Source organism: Myxocyprinus asiaticus, chromosome 29 (genome assembly GCF_019703515.2).
Source record: "Myxocyprinus asiaticus isolate MX2 ecotype Aquarium Trade chromosome 29, UBuf_Myxa_2, whole genome shotgun sequence".
NCBI classification, from domain to species: domain Eukaryota; kingdom Metazoa; phylum Chordata; class Actinopteri; order Cypriniformes; family Catostomidae; genus Myxocyprinus; species Myxocyprinus asiaticus.
In genome coordinates, this window is record NC_059372.1 from 12,773,437 (window position 1) to 12,792,255 (window position 18,819).

The window sequence follows — 18,819 nt, forward strand, 5'->3', positions numbered from 1 at the left end:
AAAGTCGGGTTACAGTGAGGCTCTTACAATGTACAAGTAAGTGAATGGGGCCAGTCTATAAATGTTAAAATACATATTGTTTCAAAAGTACAGCCACAAGATGTAAACATATGTGTTAACATAATTTTAGTGTTATAAAACCGCTTACTGACCTTATCTGTTTAAAGTATGTTCCAAAATTAAGGGCTCAATTTTCATAATCACACAAAGTGCAGCGCTACGTGCAAAGATGTGCGCTCTGTCTTATCCAATTTTAGTGAGAGTGCTAATTCTAAGTGCAATTTTCGTGCCAGCGCAAAGCGCAAGAGGGTGTGGAAGGAAGTTTTTGCGCTATCTATGGGTGTATGCGCACAAACTGTGGGTGTACTGCATGTTAATGAAGTGGCGCAAAGCGCAATTTGCTATTTTCTTGAGAAATAAGTCATTGTGCTAAGACATTTCAATACCACGTCTGTTTTCAGCACAAAGTCTAAATTCAGTTCCTACATTTGCAGTTTGGAGATTCCACCAGCAGGTGGTAATAAAGTTCATGTCCAAACCTGAAAATATAGTGGAACATCAAATTATGTTCATGACGATCACTGTTGTAGCCATTTTATGAAACAAAAATGTATGAGAATATGTTAAACTATCTAGAGGTCATGGCTTATTAGGGGTCAAGCCCTGAAATGCCCTAAAATGGCAGCCCATAGAACCGTTCGCAGGAAAGTTATGAAATTTTGCACACAGCTAGAAGACAGTCTGAACTGATACCACAGCAAACTTGGAGTCTGTAACTCAAACCCTTTAGCGCCACCAACAGGTAAAATGTTCACTCATGTTTATGCTAATAACTTTTGAACTGTAAGTCCTAGAGACAAAATCCCCTGATTCCTCAACTAACACCGAGTAGAATGCATACCTTGGTTTCGATTTCTGCCCAACTAGATTTTCCGCCATTTTGGATTTTAAGGAAACACGTTTTTCGCTACTCCTACAATTTTTGTCTGATTTCCACCAAAATTGTTTAAAGCGATCGTGAGATAGAGCTACACAAATGTTATCACTTTTCGATGTTTGAAATCATTCCTGAGAAATGACTTCACGAAGTTCACGGCGAGCACGCCAAAATGGACTTCATGCTGTATCTCCGCAACACTTTGATGCATTGTGACAAAACTTGGTATGTGTCATCGCCATCATGCTTTGAGGTCCAACTGCCCCAACTGGTCAGGAGATAGCAAAAATGGCTATTTTGGCTTATAACTCTTGAATGCTTTGGCCAAAAATTATAAAACTGGTCTCTTTAGATTCAGTGACATTCCGAGTCAAACAATACCCAATTTTCCCATGTCGGCCATTTTGGGTGTCGGCCATTTTGAATTTTGTTGTAAAATGTACTTTATGAATGCATTGGCGTATCGTTACGGACCATGCCCTGAAGGTGCCTGAAAAGTTTGGGTCCGGCGCCACTTAGTGATGGAAACTAGATTTTTTTACTTGTGAGTTTATAACTTTTAGTGCCATTGATCTATTTTCACAGGACTGGTCTCATTAAGTTCGGGAGGACTTGCCGTGTGCAACGATATCATATTTGCTATGGTTCGCCTTATGGCCTGTTGCCACTTCAAAAATAGTTCCAAAACTACTTTAGCGAATTGCTTCAAAGCCGTTTGTCCGATCGAAACGAAACCACCAAAATAAGAAGCGTCATTAGTAAATTTCTTAAAACAAAACAGAACATGGCAAAATTTTGCCCGTAAATGCCAAAAACAGGCTGATGAATTTTAAAAGTGGTCTCTGCTTTTACGTACATTTATATAACTCTTAAGTGAAATGAGATATTTTCACCAAACTTGACACACTTATATAAGGGCTCAACCTGAGAACACATAGAAAAAGTTGCAGGGTTTGGCCATTTGGTGGCGCTATAACAGGGAACAATATGAAAGTGGCTCTAAATATAGAAATATTGGTCCGATTAATTTCAAAATTTGCAAGCAGTGTCTTTGTATTCAGTGTCTTTGTGGGAATTGCCATCATTGATCATGAGGACAGTTGCATATACTGAGAAACATGGCAGCCATTGGCCAATCATCATCAAATTTGACATTGTAAAAACTGACGTTTCCATTTTTTTCCAAAAAATCCTACAAAGTGCTTGAAAATACACAAAACAATGTATAGTGTGCAATGTTGTACTTAACAACCTCTGCACAACCTTGAGTAAATGCTCTTTATCAATGTACTAATAGCCAAAAGATCAAGCACCTTTGTTCTGCCGATGAAAGAGATTTTAATGTGCAACTAGTACCCACAAATAGAACAGTAGTGTATCTTGAGAAACATGGCCATAGATGTTTGTTTTTTATCTTGAACTTCTACAGCATTCATCAGAATTCTAACTTAAAATGTGTCACGATGCTTCTTTTGCTGCTCATGCTGCCGATAATTGGCTTGACCCCGGTATTGCTGCTTGCAGCTATATTTTTTCCATTATTATTATTATTATGTTTATATTTACAATTGTATTTATGATCTAATTTGTATCTGTATTTTTCCACCTGTTGTCATAGAGTGATTTTTAAGTCACGGCAAAAGAGGCCTTTGGAAGAAGCTAGATAGGGTAAAATGTTTGGATTTGTTATATATATATATATATATATATATATATATATATATATATATATATATATATACACACACACACTACCGGTCAAAAGTTTTGAAACACTTGACTGAAATGTTTCACATGATCTTAAAAATCTTTTGATCTGAAGGCGTATGCTTAAATGTTTGAAATTAGTTGTGCCACCATAATAATTTATTTCATTACAAAACTAAAATTTAATAAAAAAAAAAAATAATGTTTTTGAAATTGATGCCTTGGACCAAATAATAAAGAAAAGCAGCCACTAAGTGCCCAACATAGATAAAAAAGCATCCCAGGGTGATACCTCAAGAAGTTGGTTAAGAAAATGTCAAAAGTACATGTCTGCTAATTCTAGGCAAAGGGTGACTACTTTGAAGATGCTAAAATATAACACAGTTTTGATTTATTTTGGATTTTTAGTCACAACATAATTCCCACAAAAATTATAATACAGAGTAAGTGTTTCAAAACTTTTGACCGGTAGTGTGTGTATGTATATATATATATATATATAATTTTTTTTTTTTTTACCACCTCATTATTTTTATTATATTTTCATTTTTTTTTAAGTGTAATTTGAATTTAGAAATATTTTAGGTTTTATTTTTTAATTTCAATAATTAATTACATTTTTCAAGATCAAAATTGACCGGTAGAAAAGAAGTGCATGCCGATACAATCACTGTTAACCTTATCATGTCTAAATTCCTCTGCAGTGCCCCCTGGAGTGAGTTATTTTTGCACGTGACACTGCGCAGCCGGTAGAGGGGGGCAGAGTGTAGACGAGTATTTTTTATTTTAATTTTTGATTTAATATAGTAAACATGTGAACAAATGGGTTATGTCTGCTGTACTGTTTTTGTTAAATTTATTTAGTTTTTATAGCTGTAAAAAACAAATGAACAAATAATATCAGCAGTCCAGTTTGCCCATATGCACTGTTTGACTTCTAATTTAATTAATTTTATTTATTTATCACACATTTGCACATATACAGTCAAATTCTTTTTCACATATCCCAGCTAAGCTGGGGTCACAGTGCAGGGTCAGCCATGATACGGCACCCCTGGAGCAGATAGGGTCAAGGGCCTTGCTCAAGGGCCCAACAGTGGCATCTTGGCAGTGCTGGGGCTTGAACCCCCAATCTTCTGATCAGTAACCCAGAGCCTTAACCGCTGAGCCACCACTGCTCCCTGACACTGTGCATATATGTGTGTGTGTGTGTGTGAATGAATGAATGAGTGAGTGAGTGAGTGAGTGAGTGAGTGAGTGAGTGAGTGAGTGAGAGACAAGCGCTAATGTAAACAGACTTGACTGCATGCATGGATAATCATGCTCAGTCAGCATGTTTTCACTGTGAGTATATGAGTTTTAAAATATCCGTGGAGCTTTTGTGATAGTTTGGCTCTGTTTCAGAAAACAAATGTATTACATGCCTGTTTGAGTTGCTGTTTGTGTGAATGAAAACCGCATCTGCACCTAATAAGTAGACGTGGCTGTGTGCATGGGAAGATCACATTTATATGATGGCTGTGCATATACAAGCTGTGAACTGTTATCGTGGTACTTTGGTGACAATTTGGCTGTTTGTTACACAAAATAAACATATTATGTGCTTGAAAAGACTCTTTGAGTAGCTGTATGTTTGATGAATAACAACTGCTACTAATGTAAACAAACATCGGAGGAAGATCGCGTTTGATGTATTGACTGTGCATATAAGAGCTATAACCTTTTTATTGTGGTACTTTGGTGACAAGTTTGATGTATGTATATAAAATTAACTTATTATGTGGTTTAAAAGACTGTATGAGTAACTGTTTGAGCAAATATAAATAGCAGACACTTGACCAGTATCAAGTGACCTCTACTGACCTCTAGTGACCTCTATTGCCTGTGTCGGTGCGAAAGCCGATTTGAATTTGGCAGCTTGTAATGTAACTGGCTGTTGCAGAAATACATACGTGTGATGCTACTCTGCGGGCCCCAGTTATTAACCGTTACATATGTGTGACGGTACGTACAGTATTAAAGGGTTAATACTAGCCATGATTTGTGTGTCAGTAGATGAAAATTATTAATTATACTTACATTCTCTATAATTTAACAGAGCCTAGATTCATATCCTGAACCACATTTTCCATGCGTATAAAAAGAGTGTGTCACATTCAACGAGGATGCAGTTAATGCACAAAAGAACATAAGTCCATATTTCTATTCTTCTAATTTATTGCATACAGTTCATTTACACTACCAACTTCTTATGAATGTGCTGTCTTTGTTTATATTGCTCGTGCTTGAGGGTATGGACTTTATAATAAGATGTAGATGCTGCAATAACTGGAGAAGAACCTCAGAAGTAAATTGCACTTGACCCAGCCCATCAGCGCCTTGCGCATGCAATCTCACCAAACCCACTTACACCTAGACTTAGCCCATGCTTGCACGAAAATACCAAAACTTCATGCCCATGCCCATTGACTTTGTGCTTATGACTTATGGCATAGCGCTGCGCTTATCGCAAGTGCTCTTAAAATAGGGCCCTTAAACTTTGTTGGCATGATGACACTGGTAAACACTGTAAGCGATTTTGTAGAGTAGAGACTTTATCACACTAAAAATAAGTTAACTTGTATAATGTTTATGTAATGAAACAGTGTGAATTTTTATGTTTATGGACTGGCCTCATTCAGTTCAATTGTAAGTGCCTTACTGAAACCGCAATTGTTGCTTTTTTTTATGAGGTATGAGTCGAAATAATATTTCGTGGTAATCAACTTTATGCTACAAATGCATTCCATTGAACTTAACTTTTAATGAACAAAGAACATTCCTTTAGCACAAATTTGGATTCAAAGTGTAAAATAACTAATTTCTGACAGCACTCTGACACCATATTAAACTTGTAGTATAACAACATATAACAACAATGTAGTATACAACTATTTGAAAAGTTTGTTGCATACTGTTTCACATTAAAAAATAGTATACAGTATTCAAGTACATTCTGCGCTGTTAGCAATTCGCTAGTATTCTATTCCAAACATACTGTAGCCTTTCTCTGTGATGTACTCACCTCATCTTTGTACTTTGTGATGTAGGAGTAGATCTCGTGTAGGGCGCTCATGCTGTTGAACTGGCTCAGGTGGAGTCTAGACTGCTCTGCGAGATATGCGCTCATGTCCTGATCACTGATGGCAGGCATGCGAGCAATGTCCGAGTAATACCTGTAGGGTGGCGATAAAGACATGGCCATCAGAGTGATGGTGGAATCCATGATTGCACTCTGATTTAAGATTAATTATGTGACTTTGGAAGGTTATAAATAAATAAATAATAATTATAAATATGAACTAAGGGAGCAAGCTGGTACGGTGGTCATATCTCTCAAACTTTCCTTATAGATTCTCATTTAAAGAACTAAAAGTAGTTACTTGTTTAATCTAAAAGTGCAAAGAAGTTTCCATTTTGCTGAAAGTTCCTCAGAATGATCCAGTGAAATCTGGGTCACATACCTTTCAACCCAGTTCTTGTAGTTGGGAATATCTTTAGCATAGAGAAGCTTATTGGAGGGGGAATCTTTGCCGAGCTTGTGTTCAGATGTGGAACAAGAGTCCATGAAGGTTTGTGCCACCACAGAGAGACAAGCATCTGTGATGCTGTTCTTGTGGATGTCAAAAACAAACTGAGGATTCTTGATCACATTCACCCAGAACCTTAACGGCAAACTGAGAACATGAGGAAAAACAAAAAACAAAGGATTTTTGACAATACCACCTCCCAAAAATGACGATTCTGTCATAATTTACTCACCCTCATGTCGTTCCAAACCTGTATGACTTTCTTTCTTATGCGGAACACAAAAAGAGTATTTTATTTCTGATACAAACTCACTTTAAAGCATAAAAAGGACCCCAAAGTATCATAAAATGTGTCATAATCATAATTTCAAAAGTATCATAATGGTCCATGTGACTTGTGCGTCATATTCCAAGTCTTCTGAAGGCATATGATGCCTGGTAAGAAACAACACAAAATTTATTTTTCAGTGAGAATCTTGACGTCCAATAAGCATTCATGAGAGAAGTTTGTTCAGTAACTTGCATGTTCATGTGAGAACTAGCATTGCTTTAGCCTTTTGTGTCCCGCATAAGAATGTAATATGGGTCTGGAACAACATGAGGGTGAGTAAATAATAACAGAATTTTCAGAAAAAGAAAAACAGAAGTAAGGAAAAACAGTCCTCACCAGTTGCTCTTCCAGGTGTGCCGAACATCTGAATCTGTGATTGAATGTTTGTCTGCCTGTTCGTCCAGGAAGTCAAACATGTACTTGATGGCGAGCGGGAGGGCACTGCCGCGATGTGCTGTGCTGAATATCGTCTCAAACAAATCATCTACGAATTTCTGTAATGTACCCTGTGGTGAGAAGAAGATAAAAATGTCTTGAAATTCTATGTCGGATTCTTCATGAATACGACTGACACATGTCTATCATGTGATGACCCTTTCTTACATATACAATAAATTTGACCCATAGAAAATATTATTTATTTAATTTTTTTAAATGGTTAAAATACTCACTGTAGGTCATTTTTTACCCCTAATACTTATTGCAATGATTACTTGCACAAATTCACCACCCTTAATCACTTAAGACCCTCGAGTAGCCAAACCAGAGATGTTGGGGGGGGGGGGTCGGGGGGAATGGTCCCTCAGATAATATAGAGTGTGTTGATTAGGATGCTGGTGTGTGTGTGTATGAGACAGACACAGTCTGCAAGGTTTTCCAGCATCCATTCAGCGCTCTGTCACCACACACCATGAAGCACTCGATCCACAACAAATTACCTGTCTCCTGCTGTTTTTCTGCACTCCAGCATTACATTTATCTATCATTTTTATTATGTATCAAAATTGACCACCCGAGAGGCTTGTAAACATATTCTGATTAAATTTTTTTCCCTTCTCCTAACAATTAGGAGACAAAGCAATAAGCTACAGAGCAAGAGCGAGAGGGGAAAGGCAAAAAGGTGGAGGCAAAAAAGAAACAGGCAGGCAGAAACAACATATGTAGAGATCTGAACTGCTTATTTAGAGACAAGAGACTTAAGAGATTCATAGCAAGAATACCATACATACATTCAATAGAGAAGAAATGTTAATAGTCAAACGTTTTAGTCTATTTCTATTTGCTATGAGGTCATTTATGTGCTAGTGTACTCTTAAAAGTTGACCAAATGTACTTCTTTATATTACTGCATTTAACATGTACAGTTGTTTTTTTCCTTCTGGGAAAATGGAACAATAATATTGATGACTCATCTTGCACTCATGGGCGTATCAAAATATTTGTCCAATCAAATGCTCTCTAGAATGAGAATGTCCTTGCTAATACCATCTACTTCTGACTAGCAATAGCAAGTAGTAAATCATGATTCACGGCTGTGACGTAAAATAAAGAATATTTGCGATAAAACAACCAGTCCTTTGATAGGTCACCCCAACTACCTGTTTCAACAGGAAATACGTCAAGACAGGAAAGCAAACTACTACTTTAATTTTCAGGGGTCTTTAAAAAAGTTGGCAACTGTTTTGCATCCATTTACCAATCTCAAAACCTTAAGGTTCAGAGTAAAATGTAGAACAGCAGTATGAAATGTGAGTTAACTTCACACAGCCCCACCTTGGTTGCAAGCAGTCGTGTCAGGTAGATCTCTGACACCATCTTGCTGCCACGGTCACCCTCGCGCTGGTCTGCATGGTCGTGGTTCTTGACAAGGTGCCAGAGTTTAGTACCGCTCTCTAGGTCAGGAGTGATCATGGGTGTCCTGGACCGCAGACTGTCTGGACTGCTGGCCGTCCTCAACATGCTCTCTTAAATTATAAAAGAATGACTCAATGGATTATCAATCGATTCCTATAACATTTTTATCTCTATAGAATTTATTAAAACAAATAATTCAGACTCTCAATTCTGATTGGATAAGGCTTGTTAAAAGCATGGTAAAATAGCTGATTTATGCATACCTGAGACCAATGTTGATCTCATCACTGAAATTAATGACAAAAATTTTCATTTGACAAAGGGTTTCCAATGCAAACAAGATGAGACAAAAAGGACGCATCATGAAAATAACCAAATGGTTTGAATTAAAACATACTGTTGACAAACATTAGTGCTGGGTTTCACCTGGCACCTCATGAAACGATACATATTGCAATACACATGTCACGATTCGATATATTGCGAGAGATCACAAAGTAAACATAATATTACAACTTACATCTGAACAGACAATGAAGCGAACGAACAGGTGAACTTGAACTAAGTTATGCGCTAGTCAGAATGTGTAACTTGCTTGTAAATACACTGTTTCCATAAAAACACACTACACGTATAGCAATATCCTAAACTGTCTAAACGTGATGTTATTATTTCAGAAGTTTAGGTTTTTAGAACCGTTTTCTCTTGTTGCTAAATCTTACATATTAAGCATATTAATGTTTGAAACATGTTTAAATAATTGTAAGTAGTTTATCAATTTTTACAAATATTTTAATATTTGGTTCAACTTTGGTCTATTGCAGTTTGACATGTTTGTAATATGTTTGTTACATTTTGCAAATTATCGTCAACTTAAGTATGTTGGCACAAAAGTAATTCATGTGCCATTTTAGTCAGAGTAAAACTGACTAAAATTAATATGACATGATGAAATACTGACTAAATTTGAAGAACAGTTTCGTCAAAAGACAAAAAATTATCACTAAAACAAAAACATTAAAAGACTGTGAAAATGAACACCGCCTGTCACTGCACATCAGTTGAACTCTATATTAAAGTGCCAAGTTGCAATGTTGCTTGGCAACTGTAAACCAACTTCAGTTAGTGTAAGGAATTACATTACTTGGTAATTTTTATTCTGATGATATTTTTAAGAATAAATGTAAAGGTGATGTGTGTAATATTTTTCAATATACAGAGACAACTATAATTAAGCCATTCATAGCTTGATTTGAGTTTACTTTTCCCTGAAAATGTGGCTCTGTGGCACTATCAAAACATTGCTCTGTTCGTTTGAGCATCCTGATCAGCCTAACGTTGACTAAACCAATGGCACGTGTTTGGGGCGGGACTATCTGTTTTCCGACCAATTGTAAGGTGTGGTTGTGTTTGGAAACCTGTTCAAAAACAGTCATTATTTATCAATTCCGCTAGTGGCTCAAAAAATTACACACTTTTAACTATTTATTATACATTGGTGTCTTTATCATATTGCTGTTACTATTAATTTATAAAAGCTTTAGGCTACATGAGACTGAGCATTGCAATTATTTTACCATGGTCAAGGGGGTTTTAGGCTCTTTGGATCATGCTTCAAAACACCTCATTACTGTAATAAAATCATTGTAATGCACAGCCTCTCATGGCTTATTTCTGTAATTTCATCATAGTCTGTGCATTTAGTATGATTTAGAAATCTCAGATAGGCCTGTCACGATAACTACTTTTGTTGGACAATATATTGTCCCAGAAATAATTGCAATAAACGATATTACTGTCATTTTAAGACCATTTTATGCCACTGATATGATGATAATATAATAGCATAATAATACAAGTACAACCTTTCAAAGAGCAATTAACTTTTCATTCTTAAGAATATTGAGACATTGGAATTGGAATGTAGAAAAAAAAAAATTTAAGTCGGGAAGGCCCCTCTCCATCGCCAACTGCGGTTTTTGCTCCCAGCTTGGAAAACTGGATGGGATGGTAATGTTTTAGATGAGCTTTTAGGTTAGTTGTATTGCCACTTTTCGTTGCCAATGTTTTTAAACGAAGTCGACATACCAGCTCGTTCACGTTAATGGGCTCTCCTCTCTTATTCGGCTTACAGCCAAAATGTTCCCACACCGGAGCTGTGGAATGCGGCTTTGTAACCAAGTCATTTCGACTTATTCTTCCAAACTTTCTGGCTGGAACTATGCAGTCATTGGGAAAAACACCTATTAAAACACCTATTAGCCTCGAGTAACACGTCATCTTCACCTGTCGCTGTCCGCTCTGTGTGTGTGGAGGAGCTGCCTGAGCCCCGTCTCCGACACCATAGAGAGCAGACGAGAAGACAGAAGCAGCGCAACTGTTTAAAATGTTGGTGACATTCATTCTTATGTAAACAAACACGCATATAAACACAATGGGCAATATCGAGGTCAGCAAAAATGATTGAGGTCATGTCCATATATATTGTACAATAAATCGATAACGTAATTATCGTGACAGGCCTAATCTCAGACAGTATTGAACCCACAGAAGACATGCCTTCATAAATATAAAACACAACTAAACAGCATACAACGGACATATTGGTGGTCGTAAATCAGGTCTAGCGGTCTCTTCTATCTGACGAGTAGTCGACTGCTAATTACCCAGGAGTTACACATCAAAGATGGGAGCAGAGAGGACCGAGCTTCCGCTAATGGATGGTTAAGCACAGTAATCTGTCTGAGGATGAGGCATTCTGGGTAAAGATAATTTTCGTGTGGATGCCCTAAACTACAATGAATATACTGCATCTAAGGAATCCATCAAAAACTCCCTCAGGTTTATTTTATCCTTAAGTGGCAAGTGGGAGTGAGAGATAGAGTCCCGCATCTGGAGTCTAGTTAATCAGTCACAGGCTGGCAGGCCAGCATGCTTAAAAAAAAACAGTCACTGTAAGCTTATTTGGCTACTTGCAGCGGTTTTATATTACAATGCATAAAATATCAAGGCTTAGAAAAACATAACGGTAAAAAAAGCAAATAAATAATAAATCAAGGAATAAATACATAAACAAACCAGGGAATTAAAATTTTCAAGTAAAAGAGAGACCACAAGATAAGAGAGCTAAAAACGAAGGCCTACAGATTTACATACTCTATGGAAGTATGTGAACACAACACTCACAAGCTTGATTTCAGGTGTTGTTTCTTTTCTAAATGTGTCAGAATGCATTTCATGATGCAAAGAAAGTGTGCGTTGCAATCTCAGAGTTGCCAAAGGTGGCGCTATATTTGACACTACCTTCTTCTATGGTTAGTTTTCACTTTATATATATTATACTGTCAAATACTGTCATAGCGGAGCAACAGTTTGAAGTGAATCTTGCTGAGCAAGTTAGTTAAAGTTAGTTGTCGAATGCTTATCGCTAGGTACCTCAATAATAACAAATCCAATTTAATGCTGCAGAAATCTGAAGGTAAGTCTTTTGCCCCTTTTTTGTTTGTAAGGAGGTTTTTACAGCCACCGTAACTCAAGGATTCACGGCAGGGCTTGAAAGGGGCTGTTCACCTAGAAATAAATGCATCAGATAGACATATTTGGCTGTTGTATTATGTCTCATTGAATTTTTAGCATCTAATACCATGAGAATTGTGTTTGACAACATTTCAAGTAAAAATTTGTTCAACATCTCGAGGCCCCTGCCTTTTATTCCATTCAACTATGCTCTGTCTAGATGTTTTTAAACACAAAGCATGTCCTTTGTGAACAGCCCTTTAGTCTGCTAGGGTTATTCACATGTCTGTGTGGAAGAATCGAGAAAATCAGGGGCCTGTCTCTTTTCACACTAATTTAGCCATTTGCTCCAACGTGCGACTGTTTGGAACTTGTGTTTCGATAATGTGCAGCTCAGGATAATAAAGCCAGATGTGAAATATAAAAATATATTTTGAGCAGTCTGAATAAAGACTTCCTCTCTTGCTCTTAAGGCCCCTGTGAATGCATTGTTCATTAATAATGGTATGAGTGTTAAACTTCATTACAGAGGCCCAGGGAGATTCGTATTTGTCCACTGTTCTTATCCACATGAGTTTAGAGAGGAAGTTCCTTGGGGTATTGAAGATATGAATTCACTTCTTTTACCAGGGTACAATGGGATGTGGAACAAAAAGTTCAAAGGTACTTTCATCTGCGGCTTTGATTCAGACATACAGGAAAAATCTGAAAAAATAAAATTTTAAGTTCAAAATTTGCCATCTGAATAGCAAAAAAAAATTAATAATATTAACAATATATATATATATATATATACACACACACAGTATATATATTTTTACCAAACTGATTCAAACCAATATGTCGTTTGAAATTTGATTCGTTCTTTTTTCTTTTATATACTGTATTTATTTAATATTTTAGTATATTTCAAGTGTTGTTTCAGTTCAATTTGGGAAGCAACATGACTCTAATGTCATACACAAAGCACAGCAGTAGCAACAGTATTATTATTATTAAAATATTCATAATGCATATTAGGTTTTATTGTTGTAGTTTAACAATTATTTAGTTATCACTGTGTCAAAAAGCAAAAATAAAACTAATTATAAACCAGTTCTGCATAGAGGCTATCAGACATTTAAACATTAAAATGAGTGGTACTGTATTAATCATAAAAAAATATTTTAATCAATCTCTAATGGCAACCGATGTAGATATACTCTATATTGACCACACTTGAATCTGATCTGATTTCACTTGAAAGTGTGGACAGCCAGTCATAATAGGCCATTCAGACCGAATGCTTTCTTGCGCTCAAAGACAGCACAAAAAATCGAACAGAACTCAGGTGTCTCGAAACACATTTTTAAAAGTGGAAGTTCTTTTTTTATTTGACACAGTGTCTAAGAAAATGTGGCATCCATACACAATGCTGAAAAAACAGCAAGGCGCAATCGTCAAAGATGTCCGTCTGTGCATGTTTACACAGAAAAGCAATTGAAAAACAGCGCAAACAGTCACAAAAACATGTTCAGAGCAAACAGCCCCTAAGGCTTACATATGAAAATCAAACAAAACTGATTTATATGCAGTGATGATCGCAATCGGCAACATCGCCACTCTGACACCACTACGGACTGCAGTAACCGTTTCCATGGCAACGACTGGAATATGACTTGAACAACAATATGGATGTTTGTCCACTGTTTGAGCGCTCACAGAATTATCAGAGACATGAAGCCTCTCTCAAAGGGAAGTATAATGGACGTCTGCCATGAGAGAGCCATGGCTTGAGTGCATGTAATACTGCTGCAATCACAGATACCCACTCCAGAGGAGGAGAGACCACATTAAACAGCTTTTTCTGTCTGATACTCTTTTTCTGTTTTGTTGAGGAACAAAACATCTTCAGTTTTGAGAGATGTTGCTATCATCACCTCTTATTCACACAAACCCCATAATTGCTTGGAAAACCAAACAAAATCATCACAAAGAATAGCTGAAAGACATGAATTCCACTGGATTTTTGAGAGATGATACTAATGTGAGTGCTCATTTTGAGGGCAAAATAGAGGCCATTGATCTCTGGGTGCAATATATTAACATAATCCTTCAGTTTAAAGGAGTAGTACACCCAAAAATGAAATTTCTGGCAAACTCTGTCATTAGAAGAGAGAAGATGTGTAGGGTTCTGAGGATAAAATCAAAGCAGGAAGGGTTGAGACTTACCATATCTGCTGAGGGACTTGGTGAAGGTGGAGGAGTTTGAGATGTTGTATGCAGAGTTTTGCTTTGGCACCAGTGCGATGAATGACCCGTCTGTTACCTGAGGACAGCAAGTAACACAACATTACTCCACTATGTTCTCTAAATATCCGTCTAGCACGTTTACATAGAAAAACTATTTTAAAAAAACCCAGTGCAGACAGAAACAAAAAACATGTTCAATGTGAACGGCCCCTTGTTTGCAGCTCAGGTGTGTACAGTGACCATACCTGATAGTGTGCTAGTGTGTTCAGGCGTTTCCAATCGTTATCAATCTTCGTGGTGACGTCCTCATCCTGCAGAATGATCCGAGCCAGTCGCCCCTGCCGCCACTCTGCAACAGACAAAAAAATATGAGCACAGTGTTTACACACAAACAACAGGAAAACTGAACACCTGAGGGAACATTTCCTCTTTTTAAAGGTCCTGATTTCATTTGGAGCACATAATCTTGTGCAGAATTACATTATTCTTAGCTGAAAAGACACAAACATGGGCTTACTAAAGTTGGTCAGAGGTGATCAACATGGTGTAAAACATAACAATGCCGTCAACTCAAGATCAGATCATATCAAAGTTGTGTGTATGACTATTCTGAGCCTCTTACAAGCAATCCATTCCAATAAACAACCTCCCCGGTCATGTTTGTTTTTTGCAGAGGAGGAAGCCACAGCTTCTTATTTCGAAACTGGCTTTGAAAGACAACTGCCAAAGAGCAGAGCAGACAGATGAGATCTCCACACAGCTGATAGCATCACTCAATCTGAGCCAGATGACAATCATGTTGGGAACTGCACTAGGTAATGGGATCTTGCTATGGATGATATGGTTTGGTGTCGGTCTTCCTGGTGCACACAAGGGTGACTTCAGCATCCATTTATATTAAGCTGCTGATAAGCCACACAATGATAGTACCAGCTAAAATCACCTGCTTTGAACACAGAGGCATTTGATTACAAGAATTAATTCATACTCCTGTAGCTTAACTAGTAGATGGTGATAGCAATACCAACATCAAGGGTTTGAAACCCAGGGAACACATAAACTACTAAAATGCAAGCCACTTTGGATAAAAGCATCTGGCAAATGCACAAATGCAAATGTAAATGAATTCATGTATCAATTCATCCAAACATAATATCTTTTAACCAACTCATTCAACCTCTAAATCTCAGGAGTTCTCACCCAGGTCCATGTCTCCAGCTTTAGGTCTCTGTGAGTAGGGACTTCCTTTATACACAGCATCTAGAAGCTTCTCTTTCACCTGGGTGATGGTGTCACAGTTCAGGCATTTTACTGTCACCTCCGGGCCGTTCTCGCTTTCTGGGTTTACACAATGTAGAGTCTGCCAGAAGACAAGACAACAATCGGACTTAGTAAAGATGATTCAATCTTAGTTTGAGCAGTCAGAGCATTCATTGCTTTAAAAAAGTTTAAAGAAAGCATTAAAGATAACATGAAAAGGCATTCACAATACATTTAAGTACAGTAAAATTGCGTATTTCTGGGTGAAACTGAATTTTACGCATGAAATATTGGAGGATGGATTGGATGGAAACATATTAGGCTATGATATCCTACCTACTGGTTTCCCAGCCTGGTAAGGCTGGTCTGTTTGCTGGTTTACTGGGAAATTAGCTGGCTGACCAGCCAAACCAGCTGAGCAAGGGTGGGAGACCACCTAGACCAGCGGAAGACCAGTTTGGTCGGGCTGGGAGACTAGCAAGACCAGCTTAAACCAGCTAAGCCAGGCCGAGACACCATATAGATCAGCTGAAGACCACCTTGACCAGGCATGGTGACTAGCTACACCAACTAAAACCAGCTGAGCCAGGCAAGGAGACAGCTTAGACCAGCTAAAGACAAGCTTGGTCAGGCCGGAAGACTAGCTAGACCAGATTAAACTAGCTGAGATTGACAGGGAGGCCACCCAGACCAGCTGAATACCATCTTGGCCAGGCTGCGAGACTAGCTAGACCAGCTTAAACCAGATAAGATAGGCTGGGAGACCACATAGACCAGCTTAAACCAGCTGAGCCACGCTGGAAGACCACCTAGACCAGCTGAAGAGACTTTCCCAGGCTGGAAGACTAGACCTCATAAAACCAGTCTACAGTATCTGATCTGGGAGCTAACATTGAGTATTTTCAGTATATACGATTTCATGCTGTTTACGTCACACACTGACCAGTGTCTTGTAGTCGATCTGTTGTCGGATGAGTTTGTCTTCGCTTAGAGAGTATCGGGCCTCTCCTGTGATGGCATCTATAGGGCCTTTCTCCATCTGCTGTTTGATAGCACAATAGAGCATGAAGAGAGGCTCACCTGCACACTCCTACAGAAGGAAAAAGAGAGAGTGTGAGAAACAAACTCATGGATATACAGTATGTACTGTGATTTTATTTTTTCACCTGATAAAAAAATGAAAGTCAAAGCAAAAAGACAAAGCAATCAATAAATCATATTTCCTTTCATAAAATGCATTTCAGCTATGTATATTGAGCAAAACTTAATTACTGATAAACTGTCACTTCACATCTGAAAAACAAGCGGCAGTAATAGGGCACCGCTTTCAAATAATCACAAGGACTTGCCAATCAATAGAACCATTAGCCTCTCACACCCTCAAAAAGCCACTTTCGAAAAAGACAGTTTAAACGCAGGGCGATGGATACTGATGGAGAAGCTTACAGGAGGTTAACGATTGGGAGGAAGCACTTAAACCCCTTTGTGAAACAAACAAAAGGTGTGGAATAGAGAGAGAGAATTTGGATTGATAGGTGTAGTAGACACCACATAAACATTAACACCTTTTGGTTAGAAGGTTTGAAGCTTGTTCGCATTTGTTTCTGTTTGATTCAGTCTTCCGTTAGCATTTAGCTAGTCTTGCTTAGCCAGACTTTTGACTTGTGTTATAGGTTATTCTTTCTGGCCAAGAACTGCTCACTTAAGGCTAATTTATACAGTACTTACTGGGTGAACAGGCTTGTTTTAGTTTGCCTAAAAATATGATGAAATGCTGACGTTTCTTTTCTGTTAAGGTGTTCGTTTGGTGATATTTCTTGACCTAGGAGAACTCGGCTAGTCGAAGAACACTGAGGATTGGCTAACCTACTGAAGTGTCATCCCCCCAAGAGTTGACATACTTCCGTGACATCACCCTCAACAAACTAATTTTAAAACGATGCCGCGTGCAGTATAAACGCAGACTTCAAACGCCTGCTTTAGTTCGTTCAGAGAAAATAATTTTGGCTTCTTTCATTGTATAAATTGGGCTTTAGACAGGAAGAGGCCATCTGATGAAATGGCAATTGACCAGATTTTGTTTAAGTGAATATGGAATGAATTATGTGCCATTGGGATTTGAAGTTGAAATTTAGGACTTGAATTTAAACATGTTTACTTGAACTTAAATTACATCAAACCTGAAATTCAAATGTACGTGGCACTAATTCAGATCATTAAATTCAGATTCAGATTTTTAATACACTGATTCAGGTTTTATATTCAGATTTGGGTAAATTTGACGAAGACATCCAGGGTACTCAGAAAGAGCAATCGAGCCTGTATGTAATCAAACTCCTTGACCAATCACAATGTAGCTCACAGTTCACAGTTAGAAAAGGAAGGGTCTGCTGTGAAATAGTGCCAACGTGGGATCATGGCTGAACGAGAGCCACCACCTCTCTTTAGTGTAAGTTACTTGTTCTACACTGATGCAAATTCCAGAAGTAATTATTGTGATTGGTAAACAGGCTGTTTGATGCATGAAATAAATGTTTATCAGATAAATGTTTGCCACAGGTTCCAAAAGGCAGTTAGCTCATGCTTGCTGTGTTTTGCGAGCCAACAACATTCTGTGTAATTTCATGTTTGCTAGATAGTAAACTCTACTTTTACTTCATTTTTCTAGTTTAGATGGTAAGTTGGAAGTGACTCGAGTGTTGGTGTCCAAATCGTAGCAACTGCGTAGCTAAAGTTAACTTAACATTAGTCAGGTCTGGATTGGTAGGTCGGTCAGCATAAACACAGACTACGTGTTTTCTCAACAAACCATTTGGTGCATGATTTTGATGACACCCATAACTGTGGCATATAGTATACTAAATCTGTGTACTATACTAGTAAAAGTGAGTTAGGTAGCTAGAATGTTTGTTGACTCTATTTTCCTTCCTTTTCTAAATGTGAACTGTGAACTACATTGTGATTCGTCAAGAAGGAATTTCATTACATACAAGCTCGAATGCTCTTTCAAATTTAATATAAAACCTGAATCAGTGTATTACATTTTTTTTTTAAATCTGAATTTAACGATCTGAATTCGTGCCGCATACATTTGAATTTTAGGTTTGAATGTAATTCAAGTTCAAGTAAACATGTTCAAATTCAAGTCCTAAATTTCAAGTTCAAGTCCCAATGGCACATAATTAATTCCATAAGTGAAGTTTTAGGGCGGGTATTATGCATGGGTGCATGGATGAGCAGGAGGTTTACACAGAACAGAACCATACCGCCAACACCAAAAAACTGTCTACAAATAAATAAAGTAGTTATTCAATTATTCAAGTTACTATTCATTTGATGGAAGTGGTGCTGGCTGAATTAGCTATTTTTAGATTCTAAGTTTGCTCTAAATTGTTTCTGTTAGCTATTAGCTG

At 37.6% G+C, this 18,819-nt stretch overlaps 1 protein-coding gene across 1 annotated transcript in view; it reads right to left on the minus strand.

Moving 5' to 3' along the window:
* Positions 1-18,819, minus strand: part of LOC127419896 (plexin-A1-like) — a 289,863-nt gene that overhangs the window by 2,577 nt on the left and 268,467 nt on the right. Inside the window, exons 24-31 of the mRNA XM_051661705.1 lie at positions 16,350-16,496; positions 15,347-15,506; positions 14,392-14,495; positions 14,126-14,222; positions 8,318-8,508; positions 6,881-7,050; positions 6,148-6,360; positions 5,709-5,859 (exon numbers count right to left, since the gene is read on the minus strand). Of these exons, the coding sequence (XP_051517665.1) occupies positions 5,709-5,859; positions 6,148-6,360; positions 6,881-7,050; positions 8,318-8,508; positions 14,126-14,222; positions 14,392-14,495; positions 15,347-15,506; positions 16,350-16,496 (1,233 nt within the window). The remainder of the gene's footprint in view (positions 1-5,708; positions 5,860-6,147; positions 6,361-6,880; positions 7,051-8,317; positions 8,509-14,125; positions 14,223-14,391; positions 14,496-15,346; positions 15,507-16,349; positions 16,497-18,819) is intronic.